Source organism: Gymnoscopelus braueri (assembly GCF_963280865.1).
Source record: "Gymnoscopelus braueri genome assembly, chromosome: 5".
In the NCBI taxonomy this organism is placed as follows: domain Eukaryota; kingdom Metazoa; phylum Chordata; class Actinopteri; order Myctophiformes; family Myctophidae; genus Gymnoscopelus; species Gymnoscopelus braueri.
In genome coordinates, this window is record NC_137606.1 from 3,511,635 (window position 1) to 3,527,393 (window position 15,759).

Consider the following 15,759-nt stretch of genomic DNA (forward strand, 5'->3'; position numbering starts at 1 on the left):
TTGCTCTTTGGCTAGCTATTAAAAAATAGCAGATCTACGAGCTTGTAGATCTGCTATTTTTGAATTTTTTAAAAAATGTGTGCAAATCTGTGAATATATATATATATATATATATATATATATATATATATATATATATATATATTATTTTTAATTTTTTTTCACAGATTTGCACACATTTTCAAATTTTTATTGATTTATATATATATATTAAAAACTAAAAATAATTATTTCTTTCCTTTTTTCAGAAAATAGCCGATCTACGAGCTCACAGCGCATGCTCAGTATTTGCGAATAAATTGTAAAAATGTGACTATTTTAATTTGAGAGCTTAAGCGGGAAACTTCATCGCGACATTGTATATTGTCAGTTCATGCATGTACCTGTGATGGTTGGGTGGCCCCACAATGAGTCATGCCGACCTGGTAGACCCAGTGTGTCATTTAACCTGACCACTAATGCTGAATCTGTGCTTACTCTCTTCAACCACCTCTACCATTCACCATCACTGCTTTGTCTGGCCTGTAAGAAAGACCAGGGGCGCAGCCCGGGCGCTCACCCGAAATCTATTTTTTGTTGTTTGTGTCATGGGTACTTGCATGTAGAACACAAATACTTGCGCTGATAAATCGACGTAATTGTTTTTCTAAACAAAGTTGATTTACCAACCCCAAATAAAGGCAGCTAACTATAGCAACTAACTATAGCAACTATATGAATAGTTTGATGTTAAATATTTGCGAACACATATTATGATAATTTATTGAAATTATATTGTATTTATTGAAAATATATTTCTGGTCTTCCGAAATCTGCTAACATAAACATTTGATTTGTTAAATAGTTTAATTCTGGTTGATCTCATCACCAACACGTGTCAGAGTCTTCTGCACAGGAAGACCATCTTTGTCTGCTACTGTAAGTGCACTGATAAGGAGGTGTTAAAAAATGGTAAATGGTGCATTTATAAAGTGCCTTTAGCCAAAGTGTTTTACAATGTCTTTATCCAAAGTTTTTCTCTTCTTCATGGCTCTGCTGTTCCAGTATGGATGTTAGAACAGTAGGATGAGTTTGCAGCATGGCTTGTACTGAAAGTTGTTAATCAAATATTAAAACATATTTAACATGTCATTTACTAATGACATGTTAAATATGTTTTAATATTTGAAGTAGTTGTAGCTTACAAATAGCTTGTTTATAGTTGTAAATCATTGACATGCATTTGGCAAGTAATTTGGGTCATTAACTACCAGTTTGTGAGTGATCTATTGGCTGATCTATTGTGCGTGCCAACGTGTCGTCACCACGGGGGGCGTGGGCCGCGTGGCATAGTAGCTGCAGACATATGTGGGGCAATGTTAAGTCAACCTGTTTATACCCCACAAAGGTGTCCACCTCTACCAAATGACACTTGTTGACGACCCCTTAAGGATTTTTGGCACGCCCTATTGGCTATCTATAAGGCATAGTTAGTAATAAATCCTTAACCAACAATTAACAAACATTTAACAATTCATTAATAACTCATTAGCTAACAGATTGTGAATGATCTATTAATTTGTTATAACAGGTAGTTATTCTAAGTCATTACCTGAAACCATATCTAACCTTTTGCTCATGTGCAGTAAACACACTCGTGTCCTAAACACATGTGGTGTGGGGACCCTGTGAGGTCTCCTAATTCAGGTGAGATGCTGGACAATGGGAAATAAATCTAATCCTGGATTGTGTTTACTTCCCCAATGTTGCTTCCGTATAATGTGTCAATGTCAGGAAATAATTCAGATATTTAATTTGATGTGTTCAGGTCAGGTCAAGTGCAATCTGGGAACCCAGAGCCAGTGAGAATGAAAAACAGCGCCCTCTGCTGTTTGTACTATCTCTCACTGGCTCTGGGAAAATGACGACGCAGCACCTGTGCGCAAGGAAACCGGGGTTTTGGTCTGCCTTCACCGCTCCACTTCCGGGTGGTGCGACTATGTTTTCATTCCCACTAACAATATTTCTACACGGAACACTAACACCACTTCTCCCAGAGAACATGGATCGTTTTGGTTATAAGCCCACTTGTTTCTATGATATCTTTCCGTGGTTTTGTCTGCTCCGCGGACGCTATTGTTAAATTAGTTTCGGCTTGTTTCGAGTAGGGAATGATCGGCGGACACGTAAATCCCGCCCACTACATTTGATTGGGTAAAGCGCGGCCTGCATCCTGATCTGAAGGCACGCCCACACAGTGCGTACACGTTATGACGAACCTTCACAACAGATTCCAACGCAGAGCAGAATCTGTTCTTGAGAGATTAGGTCAAGTGCAATCTGGGAACCCATCGCCAAATAAAAAGGAAAAACAGTGCCCTCTGCTGTTTTTTACTCTTCACTTGGCTCTGGGCCGAGCTCAATGTAGCACCCGTGCGCAAGGAAACCGGGGTTTTGGTCTGCCCTCAGCGCTCCACTTCCGGTGACCGGTGGTGCGCTTATGTTTATATTCCCACTAACAATATTTCTACACGGAACACTAACACCACTTCTCCCAGAGAACATGGATCGTTTTGGTTATAAGCCCACTTGTTTCTATGATGAAAGAGCAAGTTAAAATGTGAATATCTTTCCGTGGTTTTGTCTGCTTCAAGGACGCTATTGTTAAATGAGTTTCGGCTTGTTTTCAGTGGGATTGATTGGGAAGGGAGTGCACAGACAGTAAATCCCGGCCACTACATTTGATTGGGAAAAGCGCGGCCTGCTTCCTGATCTGAAGGCACGCCCACTTGTAAGCTAATGCGCACACGTTCTGAACGGAGCTCTCGACGGATTCAGTAGCGTAGCTCTGAATCTGTTCTTGAGAGATTAGGTCAAGTGTACAGAACATGTGACTTTTGCATACCTGTCATCCCACAAATGCCTGAGTTGACTTTAAAAATATTATTGTAACCTACCTTGTCAATAGAAGTTGTGTCAGAGCCTTGTGCACTGCTACACGCATCTCTGTCAGCTGCACACGTCATGTCTTCAACATCTGTAAAGATGTACTCTGGATTCATGTAATAGTTTTAACTCATTAAGACCGGGAAAGCTCATAGCGCGGGCTTGTAGATCTGCTATTTTTGAAGAAAAATAATTTGTGCAAATCTTTGAATATTTAAGGCAAACATTTGTAACTCAAATCTTTGCTTCTGGGGGTCCCTGGAACAACAGTATTTTGAGATGGGGGTCCACAGCCAAATATGTATAATTTTGGGGGTCCTTGACATTGAACCACTGATATAGTAACATATGTTTTTCAGAAAACTGTTAGGATTTAGAAGACATTTGTAGAATTGGCCTCAGGTCTTAATGGGTTAATGGCTATAGAGTGAATAATTATGATAAGGGTCACAAAACTGAATTGTTACACATTGTGAGCTTGTAGATCAGCTATTTTTGGCAGAGAGATTTGATGTACTTTACACTGAAAAAGTACAGTGCAACTCAGGTCTGTTTTACTAAGTTCCGAGGCTCTAAGTTGCTAGGATGTTCACATTGCAGGAGGGTGGCATTACAAACACTCTCATTTCTTATTCCGTTGGAGCAGAATGATGGCCGGCATCAATACACGTCATAGAAGGGGAATGTTGTTAGTTGTTGTTTCCACCTCACAGACCATACACAGTAGGGGTGGGACGATATGGGTACCTCACGATACGATATATATCACGATATTAGGCCCACGATAACAATATATATCACGATATTCGACGATGTTCGATATATTGCGATATCACGATATTTGATATATATTGCAAGAAATTTCACCAACGATATATCACGATATCTGAAAATATCGATATATTGCCGCGGTATATTGCATGAAAATTCACCAACGATATATCACGATAGTCCTTGTATTCAATTCATAAACACATAAAATAGCACCAAACAGTTCAAAATCATCATTACACAAATACAGAGTAGGAAAAACAACGTATCACAAACAAACAAAAATATTTGTTATATTTTTCGGCAGCATATCGATTATTTATCGTGGGAGAAAGTATCGCGATATATCGATATATCGTCCCACCCCTAATACACAGTACAATCCTCAATGTTGATGTACACTGAGTGTGTGCACATGTATTTGTTATCTCTGAGTTCAATGAACACTCAGGAGTCAGGACTTTACAGTGCATTTTGTGAATTGCAATCAATGCCATAGTTCCATCTGAAGAATGACTGACAAAGAGAGCAAACATTTACACCTTTAAAACCCAGATGAACTTGAATGTCTTCTCTCGCCATCTAATAATGATGTGATCAGCTCATTAGGTTTTTGATTGTCGTCGTCATGAGCTGTGTTTAGCTCTAGATGTCGGTGTGCTGTGGTCCACTGGTTCAGCGGTTAGGACCTTGTGTGTTCCAATGCTAAGATATGTGCTCTACTCCCCAACATTGTACTCAGTTAAAGACACTCAAAGTCAATTTAACTGAGTGTACAAAATGGAATCGTTTATAGTACAGTTTCGGAGTTACAAATGCATAGAGCCATTAGCAATGAGGATTCTACCGTATAAGGTTCCTAAGATGGAAACCCGGTCTAAAACTGTTTATTTTATGTTTGTCTTTACCAGTGGTACCAGTGGAACTAAGTACATTTACTCAAGTACTGTACTTAAGTACAATTTTGAGGTATTTTTTACTTTACTGGACTATTTCCAATTTGCAGTACTTTTACTTCTACTCCACTACATCTTAGAGAAAAATATTGTACTTTTACTCATTATTTGAAAACTTTAGTTACTTAAAAAAATAGCAGATCTACAAGCTCACAATGCCGCATTGGGAGCTTGTAGATCTGCTATTTTCAAAAGATTACCATATACATTTTAAAACTTGTGAAATGGGGCATTCTGCATAATGAGTACTTTCTAGCATTAGAAAGCCCCTGGCAGTGAATGTGTTAAGGCTGCACGTGCGACAGTGTTTATGTCCTCGCACGTGTATGTAAACGCATCGGTAGAATATATGAAGTGCGGCATCGGAGGAATTAAGTCGAGGCTGTTAACTTTTCACAGTGTGGGGCGTAAGAAGAAGAACACATGTCTCAGAGCCAGCAGGATCCTTAATGAATAGACTGCACACACAGTATGTATATACACACACACACACACACACACACACACACAAAGACACACACACACACACACTCGCTCCCTTTATGACTGTGGTTTGCTATCTATCTCAGCCACACACACACACACACACACACACACACACACACACACACACACACACACACACACACACACACACACACACACACACACACACACACACACACACACACACACACACACACACACACACACACTCACACACTCACACACACTCCATTGAGGGCCTGACAGACAGACCCCTTACTGTCAGACAGAGAGCTTTTTAGACAGCAAGTGGTGAGCAGCGGCAGTGTTTAACCCTGTAAGACCGGGAACGCATCTGTGTCATTTAAACATTTCTTTGGCTATTCAAAAATAGCAGATCTACAAGCTCATAGCGCAGCACTCGGTGCCGCGCTATGAGCTTGCATCTGCTATTTTTGAATAGCCCAAAGAAATCTCAAATGACAGAGATGCGTCCCCGGATTGAATGGGTTAAGTAAGCACAATGCATCTGCGGCATAAAAGCCTTTCCAACATGTCACTGTCACTTGCAGAGATGGACTGTAGTCATGGCAACAAACGGGTCCTTTTCTTTGTTTTTTTTCGCCACCCACCCCCTCGCAATCTATAACGATATTCTTTCAAAACATATTTAAGTGGAGCACAAACTCGATTTTGGCATCTTTATTTATATTTTTTCTCTTCTCTGGCGGGGTTACTTGAGGTCTCTTGGTTGTGGGTTGGTCTTGTGGTGGTATAGATGGAGTTGTGGTGTTGTTTTGTGGTGATATGTAGTGGTCGATACCGAGGTATTTTGTCTAATTTCTTTTTTTGATTTTGTCCATATCGCCCAGACATTATATGGATGGAGTTGGAGCTCTGAATTTCCTTACTATTTTACTAACTAAACACCCCCCCCCCCCCTTTTCCCTCCTGCTCTTCACACATTGACAGACATGTCCTCATAGAATCACACCAGCGCGTCTGTCACGTCGGGCGCACTTGACAGACGCGCTGGTGTGACTCTGACTTGTGCCTCTGCACAGTAAACTCATCACTGTCATTTTCAATCCAAGAGTGGATTTTTACTGTGTGCAAATATTGGATAAGGATGTAATAAAGAGTCCTATATGGACAGATTTATTTACTGATTCTGGGAGTCTTTGCAGGGAAGTAGTGGGTGAGGAGGGGGTTATGTGTTCACAACAGAAGAGCTGATGGAGAGGCAACAGTAACTCAAATAACCACTTGTTTCAACCGAGGTATGCCGAAGAGCATCTCTGAAAGCACAACACGTCAAACCTCGAGGCAGATGGGGCTACAGCAGCAGAGCGCCACAACAGGTGCCACTTCTGTCTGCTAAGAACAGGAAACTGTTGCTACAATTTGCACAGGCTCGCCATATTACAATAGGACAATAGAAGATTAGAAACGTTGCTTCGTCTGAGTCTGGATTTCTGCTGTGACATTCGGATTGGTACAGTAGGGTCAGAATTTGCCATCTACAACATGAAAGAATAGATCCATCCTGCCTTTTATCAACGGTTCAGAGGCCATGTTAAAAGTAACTTAAATCACCTTCTTCCCCATTCTGATGCTCGGTTTGAACTGCAGCAGATCGTCTTGACCATGTGTCCATGCCTAAATGCATTGAGTTGCTAGTTGCTACCATGGCTGAGTAGAAATTGCAATAATGTGCATTCGGACAGGAGTTCCTATATACAGTATATATATCGTTGCTGTTGAGCAGAAACCTCAAGTGCCAGAGGTTTTTTAAAACGGGGTACATCCAGTGCCACCGATCTTAACGTTTACGCTGATATGTTTAGAGCTGTAGACGCCTCGACGCGGATGTAAACAAAGGGTGCGTGCGCGATGGTCGTGGGTCCCGACTATCGACTGGAACAATAATATCTCTAACGCGATCCGCCATTGCAGAGTGATCGCCCATCGAAAATGGCTCGTTTTCACCACGGTAAAAAGATATGGAGATATGGAGCTTTTTCTCAAGATCCTATAATGGGAGTGGATAGGAGGTACGTTTTATGGACAGGATTCGCGGGTCCGTGGATTAGTGATGCGCGGATGGGGTTTTTCGTCACCCAAATCCGCGTATACATGTTCATTATCCTCCCGCCATCCAACCGCATTAACACATCGACCGCCAGAGGTTAATCTCATAATGTACTCACCAGTGCCAAGGTGTTTTTGTTGTTTTTTTGTTTTTTTCATGTCGCCATAGATCTTGTTAAAATCCTTAAGATTGAGCTCTACACGGTCTGTTTACATCCGCGAGATCTCCCTGTATCTCCCAGTGAAGATCGCGTGTCAAACTGGGTATCCATGTTGTAGTTAGAGCGGATTACGTTAAACAGTGAAATGCGAGGAGAAAAAACTACAGGAAGAGAATTGAGTTTCAGTTTCGTCTGTAGAATGGGAGCGGGCGTGATCGTCAAAACCGGATCCCAAATAATTCTATTTCCGGTCATCAAACCGGAAACGGAAGTGGATCAAAAAAATTCCGAAAGTGCACCCGGACCGCGCATGCGCGAAAAGACCGCAGCCCGTAGGGCTACGGTCTCGGCGCTTAACAGTTGGATTTAACGGACCGTAGGACTACGTTCTTGGCGGTTAATGTGTTAATTATACCATCCTATTTCTAGATCCGCACCAACCGCATCAAATTATTATAATTTTCCTGACGTTAGTTTTCTTATAAACAATGTTACTCACCACTGTCTGTCGCGATGTAGTGACCGTATACAATCCATATCCATGTAAACAACAAGACAGTTTCATTCACTTTACGTGAATATGTCTTGTTTTTATAAGCGACTTCTGGGCTTGTTTGGCGCATGGTTTGGTGCTTGTTTTGGGCTTGTTTTCATAGACCTGGCTGCTTATTTCTCTCGCAAGATCTGGCAACACTGGCTGCCTGCGGTAGGAAGACCCCTTGCCGGCAAAGCCACGTGCAGTAGGCGGCTAATTTGTGCCTGATGTAAAATGACGTAATATTGAAATACTACAAACGCACGCACGGCGAGATTTCGTGCTTTTTAAAAGCTATAATAGGCCTATAGATTGATATCATTAATGTAATTCCCGCATTATTTCACCCACGGTTTATCCAATATGAATTAATAATTATATTTGATTGACCCAAATCCACCCAAACTGCGGTTAACTGCGGCAACCGCGGTTAAAACCGCCAAAGTTGCGTTAGAGCGCCCCGTGTGGAAAGAAATAAAATAACAAAAAATTTCCCCCCAGGAGAATTCTCGTTTATGGCACTCTACGAGTGTATTTACAAACGCGAGAATGCTCGTGTTTGGCACTAAATGTGTGTCAACTATTTGTGTTTTTTCCTAAATGAATGCCTTGATCATACTACAGCGTCACACAAAAGTATCAAAAGTTTCGCGCTGCGTTTTCAGCTTGTAGATCTGCTACGTTTGCCGTTATTGATTTGAATCCTGAAAAGTAACCGTTTTGGACATGATATGAGACGATCTGTTCTCTCAGGGACAGAGGCTCCAGAGTCCATATGTCACATCTGGGCATAATGTTGCATCTTTCTCATAAATCATGGCGCGGTTTTAGTCATGATAGCTTAATGCATGCACATATTTCCAGTTAGAGTTGGCTCGTTCTTGGCTCCACAGTTCTCCCCTGCATAAATCTAAGTGTGTGTTTCCCCCTCTGTGCTCCCCCTCTCCACACGCTCAAGTTCATACTCATATCTCTTGTTGGCAAGGTAGGCGGGGAACTTCTGGATTAACCCACTAAGACCTGAGAAGATTCTAGAAATGTCTTCTAAATCCTAAAAAAAAAATGAAAAAAAAACCACTTTTTTTTTTCTCGATTTTTCAAAAATAGCAGATCTACAAGCTCATAGCGCGGCACTCGGTGCCGCGCTATGAGCTTGTATATCTGCTATTTTTGAATAGCCTAAAGAAATCTAAAGTGACACAGATGCGTTCCAGGTATCAATGGGTTAAAAGCGGGAAAACATTCCTGCATTTCTCAAAGTAAAGTCCTTTATCCCTAGAGAGATAGTGCGTGCGTGCATGCATGGGGCGATCTAGGGACATGCCTATTGTGTACTCCACTGACTGATGTGGTTGGACTGCTCCCCCTCGGGCTAGGGTGTCTACAGCTCTCATGTCAAAATGCTTTTGCTCTATCTGTATATTCTCTTCTCTCTCTCTCTCCATCCTTTATCTATCACCTCTGTCGCTCGCCTCCGTTTTCGGTGTTCCTGTGAAACCTGACCTAGCAGAAGATTCCTGGCTGCTTGCCACCGTGTACCCCATAACCCTGCTTGTGTGTGTGTGTGTGTGTCCGTCCGTCCGCGATGCAGCAGGACCAGACCAGTGGTGGAAGAAGTACTGAGATTTTCTACTTAACCCATTAAGACCTGAGGCGATTCTTAAAAATGTTTTCTAAATCATAACTACTAAAAATAGCAGATCTACAAGCTCATAGCGTGGCACTCGGTGCCGCGCTATGAGCTTGTAGATCTGCTATTTTCCGCCGCTATTTTCTGCCGCTATCAGACAGACAGACAGACAGCCAGCCAGCCATAAAAATGCCTTATCTCGCCATTTTGAACCCTAAACCTACTGTAACACTTAATCACTTAAATGTCTAATCCTAACCCAGACCAACCTGCGTCTTTTCCTTGTAACCTTAGCTCTAAAAATCTTTGTTAGCCAGGGAAACAACATCTTTCATGTGGGGGTCCGTCATGTTGGACCTAGCTTGAGGCAAAAGATTTAATTATTCAATTCACTAGAAGGCCTGTTCTCCTTTTTGAGACCTCAGAAGTATAGTAATACCTGTGCGGGCGTGCGTGTGCGCTCGCATGGTTGCGCATGAATGACCTATTCATCGGTCCTTGATCATGGCGTGCTATCTGTGCGTCAGACAGAATCTCTGGGTGTCATGTTTCTTTTCATGTGTGTAACTATACCGCTCGGTGACGTCACGGTACCAAACATACAACATGGCTTAAGTTATTATGCTGCTTAATATTTTCAAATGGGGGTCAAATACAGTACATATAGTTTTGGGGGTCCTTGACATGAAAAAGTTGGAGCACCACTGATAAATATAGTTAGGATTTAGATATGTATATTTTTAGATATGTATATTTTGTTCCAGGGACCCCCAGAAGCAAAGATTTGAGTACAAATGTTTGCTTGAAAAATATATGCATTCAAAGATTTGTACAAATGTTAATGTTTTTTTCTAAATTAGCCAAATAAATCTTAAAATGACATGATGATGTGTGTGTGTGTGTGGGTGTGGGTGTGGGTGGGTGTGTGTGTGGGGTGTGTGTGTGGGGGTGTGTGTGTGGGGGTGTGTGTGTGTGAAAAAGTCTTGATGTGTTAAGGGTGACGTAACGTTCACATAACCGTTACGTGTGTACTGTACATGCTGGGAGATGGAGCGCTACACCCACCATCAGCTTCCAGTACTTACCGCACAACTTAGTTACCCAAGCCATACTACTAATACACTGAATTGCCAGTGCCCGGGGTCAAACCCAGGACCTTGTGGTCAAAGATGAGTGAGCGCTCTACTCACTGAGCTACTCGGACAACTTTATATAAACATTACAATTTGAATGCATATGATTATTTGTCCCTATTTTGGACATGTAATTATTGTAAAAATGTATCAAGATTTATCAAAGAGTTCATACACTTTCAAAAAATGTTGCAGGTCTGCAAGCTCACAATGCATCTTAATGCATTTTTATTTTTAAAGACATTTCACAATAGGGGACCGCAAGCAGTCATCCACATTTTGTGCGGCACGGCACTCAGACAGAACACCATTACAGTTTGCATTACGGGGTCCATTTTGGTTACATTTGTGCACTCTCTGAGTTAAAGTAACACTGTGTGTTTTACTGTGGAGCAGATAATGTTAAGTGGCCAAGATAGTGGCTCCAAGCGGGCCAGCCAGCCCCAGCCACATGGCATAGCACTGGCCCATCTGCGGCTCGTACAGCCACTTAACACCGAGGGGGAAGAGCCATTAGAGGCAATGGAGAAAGTCATTTTTAATGGGCAGATTGAGCCAAAATGGAGATGGAGCCGTGATAGAGTTAATGGACACTGGGCCACGTGAGCGCCAGGCAATTGAGAGAGAAAGAGACAAGTGGAGGCGCAGGCCAGCTGTGGCGAGGCGGCCTCGGCTTGCATGGAAACCAGCTTGTGGGCTAGTTTACCAAACCTTCAGTGCTCAGTGGGGTTCCTGATGCACGTGGAGCACTCTGTGTGTGTGTGTGTGAGTCCAAGTCCAAGAGTGTTTTATGCATCGGTTTGTTTTTGCGAGTTTTTTTCACACCACCTACCTAAGTTTTCAAGACTTCAGCCAACCTCTGGCTGCCACATGAAATGATTTCCAGCAGCTATTACGATGGAGTCGGATGACACACAGAAGGGAACAGCACCATCTGATAATTACCTTGGCAACGGTCAACAGTGTGTGTGACTGAGTGTGCATCAGAGTGCGTGTGCATGTGTGTTTTCATGTGTGATGTTTTTAAGGCTATAGACTTAGCTGTGTGTGTGTGTGTGTGTGTGTGTGTACTTGTATTACTATAGGCTATTTGTTTGTGAGAGCCAAGTGTCCCACAAGTATAGTAGAATATGTAAAATGGACATGGTGAGGGCAATTTACCTGGTCCTTACATGATAAATGGTTGTTTTATGGTTAAAAAGAAAGATTTCTAGAGTTAGGTTTACAATTGGGAAAAGATTCAGGTTGGGATTAGGCATTTAGAGGTTACATTTAGGAGTTAGGATTAGAGTTATGCCTGCAGTGGCGTTATACACCGCAAATAGCAGATATAGAACGTTGTGAGCTTCTATCTGCTATTTTCGGTGTGCGAGGTTAGGGTTAAAAATTGTAATAAAAAAAAGGAAATTGGCATCCTAAATTGTTGATGTCCTCACAAGTATAGTTGTGTGTGGGTGTGTGTGTGTGTGTGTGGTGCTGTAGCCGCAGGAGCAGCTTTAGGTTGTCAGATGAGCAGAGGGCAGACTGACCTTTTGTTCTGCCGTTTGCTTAGTGGGCATTCCTCTGAGCGCTGGCCCGCACCCAAGTAAGGTTACAGCTCCCCCCCATCCCCTTCCGCACCCAGCACAACAAGGCGCTGCCCCCGCAGGAACACGGTGGTACTGCAGCATCCACCTGTCCTGTCCTGTTTGACATGGGCCTGTGTAACAAAGCATTGGGCAGACCTGAAGAAAAAAAATAACATCTGCTCAGATATCATGTTACACTTTTTATGGTGTGCTTGATTTATTTTACCAGACCCTTTTGAAGAGCTTCCACGTTTGAAACATCTAATGTGTGTAGTGTAAGATGAGATAAACTAGTAAACACCTTTAGATTCATATGCAGTATGAACATAATGCTCTTTTTTATACCACTGACAGATCCTAGGCCAAGTCTTCCTAAAGATTGTTTCAGGAATTAGGAAAAATTTCAGTTCTTTCCCCCAGATTAGGCAAGACAAGTTATTTGTATAGCACACTTCAACAGCAATTCAGAGTGCTTTACATAAAGCATTAAGCGACATTAACATGAATGTGTTTTTGGTTTGCAACCCAAGAGTCTTAATCCTAAAACGTATTTAGCAAATGAGGCACCAAATAAAACTCAATTCAAAGTAATAAAACTGACTCTATAGCGTGTTAAGCCAGCAACATGTCATTATGTGTGTGTATTGTGGCTACAGCAGAACATCGGTTGAAGAGCGGCCATAACAAGAAGCCTGCTTGCCTTGAGATTAGCTGAGGTGTTTTTTTTTTGTCAAGGTGGTGCATGAGTCAAACCTCTGCTTTGGCCTTATTACTAGGTGTTAAACTGTTATTTTGTGAGCTCACCTTGTTTAACCTGGACTCTCACTGCGACCCTGTCATTAAGTTGTAACTGATTGTTAACTCAACCCAGACATGCTATGCTACAGTGTCAAACCTGCTTTCACAGCCACCACAGCCTCATGTCATTCACCAGTCAAACCACATTGGAACAAATGAGTTCATTATAACGTATTTAATTATTTGTATTTACTTATTATGTTCAGTGGTGTAAAGTAAGTAAGTACATTTAGAAGTACTGTACTTACGTACAATTTTGAGGTATTTTTACTTTAGTGGAGTATTTCCAATTTTCGGTACTTTTACCTCTACTCCACTACATCTCAGAGGCAAATATTGTACTTTTACTCCACTACAATTATTTGACAACTTTAGTAACTAGATACTTGGTAGATTTTGATTATTATTACAAAACATACATTGACCACTTCAGCCCTATATACATTTCGGCCATTTGAAAGTAGCCGATCTACAAGCTCACAATGCGTCGCAGCTTGTAGATCTGCTATTTTCAAAAGATGTTTATACATTTGAAAACGTGAAATGGCACATTCACATTCTTCCCATTTTCTACATGAACCACGTTAAACTAGACCTGGCATCTGTCTCTCTCTCTCTCTCAGGTCCTTATGGTTGAGGTGGCGTGCTGCGCCCACTGCCATGCCTCCCGCCATGACGGACCTCCTGGACATGTGGGCGGCCCACTCGCCCCTGACTGGCCACGCCCCAGCCCTGGTCACCATGGACTTCCTGCTGCCCACCGGCATCTACATCCAGATGGACGTCCCCCGCGAGGCCACCATCCTGCAAATCAAACTGGTGAGAGAGACGACGGACACGCACTGGGAGGCACTGTTGGTTTTGACAGCACATTTTGATAGTAGTTTTAGTCATAGTCTTTTGAATAAGATTCCATTTAGTTAGTCATATTTTAGTCACCTGAAATGTTCTAGTTTTTGTCTAGTTTTAGTCGACTAAATATAAGATTTTAGTCGACTAAATCTACAGTTGATTTAGTCGACTAAAATGTATGTTGCGGTGCCTTGATGGCGCCGTAATGGCTGGTTTTGCACTTTGTTGCATCCTGAAAATAAAGTGTAAAATAATTTCAGAGCGCAACACCTGAGCGCAACCAAGCATAAAATGACTGGTCTTTTAGTTCTACTGGATATCTTCTCCACTCGTCCCCCACTAACTTTTTTATCTAGTTTTTATTTGTTTATGAAATTGTCAATATATTTAGTCTTAGTTTTGGTCATCATAGCATAGTTTTTATTTAGTTTTTATTTAGTTTTCGTCAGTGAAAAAAGGTATTCGACAAACATTTTTCGTCATAGTTTTAGTCGACGAAATCAACACTGCTGGGAGGGCTGGGAAGCCCTCAATGACGCTCACATTTTCACACTGAAGTTATAGCACTGCAGACTGTGAGTGAAGTTAGCGCTGCACACTGTGACTGTGAACAAGCTAATTAATGGTCCAAACACCCAATTCCTTACTCGGCAACACCTCCACAATTGTACAGAAAGGATAGTTTTTTTTTTAATGGTGTAATACAGTTGAGCAGGGGTCTTCAACGTTTTCAGCCCAAGGACCCCCTAGCTGAGAGAGAGATGAAGCAGGGACCCCCACTATATTGTATAAAATATTATATAAATATAATATATAAAAAAATTGTTTCCCTCTACACCTCTATACCTCTTTGCCAAAAATAGCAGATCTACAACCTCACAACACCTCGCAGCGCGAGGCGTTGTGAGCTTGTAGATCTGCTATTTTCAGCTAATGTTCCCCTCAGAATAGGGATGCTAGGGTTCAAGTGGTTAATGTAAAAAGTCAAAAAATAAAAAAAGCCTCACAAAGATTTGGTGGACCTCCTATAGTAGCTCTGAGGACCCCTGCAGTAGAGGTAGGGATGCAGACCTATAGCCTAAAAAGCCAGCACTTCAATCCCCAATACCGCACAGGGATATAATGAACTAATAATGAATAACTAGACCATACCCGTCGGGGGATATGAGCACCCACGCGCGCTTCATGGTCCGCTTGTTTCACGGATGGTCCGCTTGTTTCACGGATGTGGCAACACCGGCGCTTGTTTCACGCACATGATCTGGCAACTACGGGAGCCAGCGAAAACAAAAACGCTAATAAACAGCTGACATTTGGGGAAAGCGAAAAACGGGCTTCGGTGTTCCGTGCACATGGTAATGGTCAATGGCTGTGTGCAAATGCAGATCAATTGCTCCAGCCACTGAGGAGAACCGGGCAGAAGAGATTTTGGGGGCACACACAGACAGACGAGACAGAGCCACGATGATGATGATGGAAAAAATTAAAAATGAATAATATTATTACTTAATAGTAAACCACATTCAGCCTACATCCCTATTTTGGTCACGTCATTATAGGCAAAATGTAACCTTCAAAAGCAAAAAGTGCAGATCTACAAGCTCACAACATCGAAGTATATAAGGTATATAATAACCATTTAGAGATGGTTAATTACCCATTAATAGATGTCCCTTATTATAAAGTGTTAACCATTCATGTGTTAAAGGTCACATTGTAGTCACATTGTATTCTTAGCTGAACTCATTGCACTTCCAAAGTATAATTTGCACATTGGCCGAGATAAACTGCTTCTTGTTTACAGTTCTGTCGTTCACAGGCCTCCAGGGCTTTGTCCCAGTAGGAAAAAGAACAAGCTATAGGCTAAACCACCC

The 15,759-nt window shown here is 41.9% G+C and overlaps 1 protein-coding gene across 5 annotated transcripts in view; it reads left to right on the top strand.

Annotated features, from left to right (window-relative positions):
- Positions 1-15,759, top strand: part of pik3cb (phosphatidylinositol-4,5-bisphosphate 3-kinase, catalytic subunit beta) — a 104,987-nt gene that overhangs the window by 43,318 nt on the left and 45,910 nt on the right. For all 5 annotated transcript variants that reach the window (XM_080427884.1, XM_080427880.1, XM_080427882.1 and 2 more), the window contains one exon: positions 13,657-13,852. In XM_080427884.1, the coding sequence (XP_080284010.1) occupies positions 13,657-13,852 (196 nt within the window). The remainder of the gene's footprint in view (positions 1-13,656; positions 13,853-15,759) is intronic.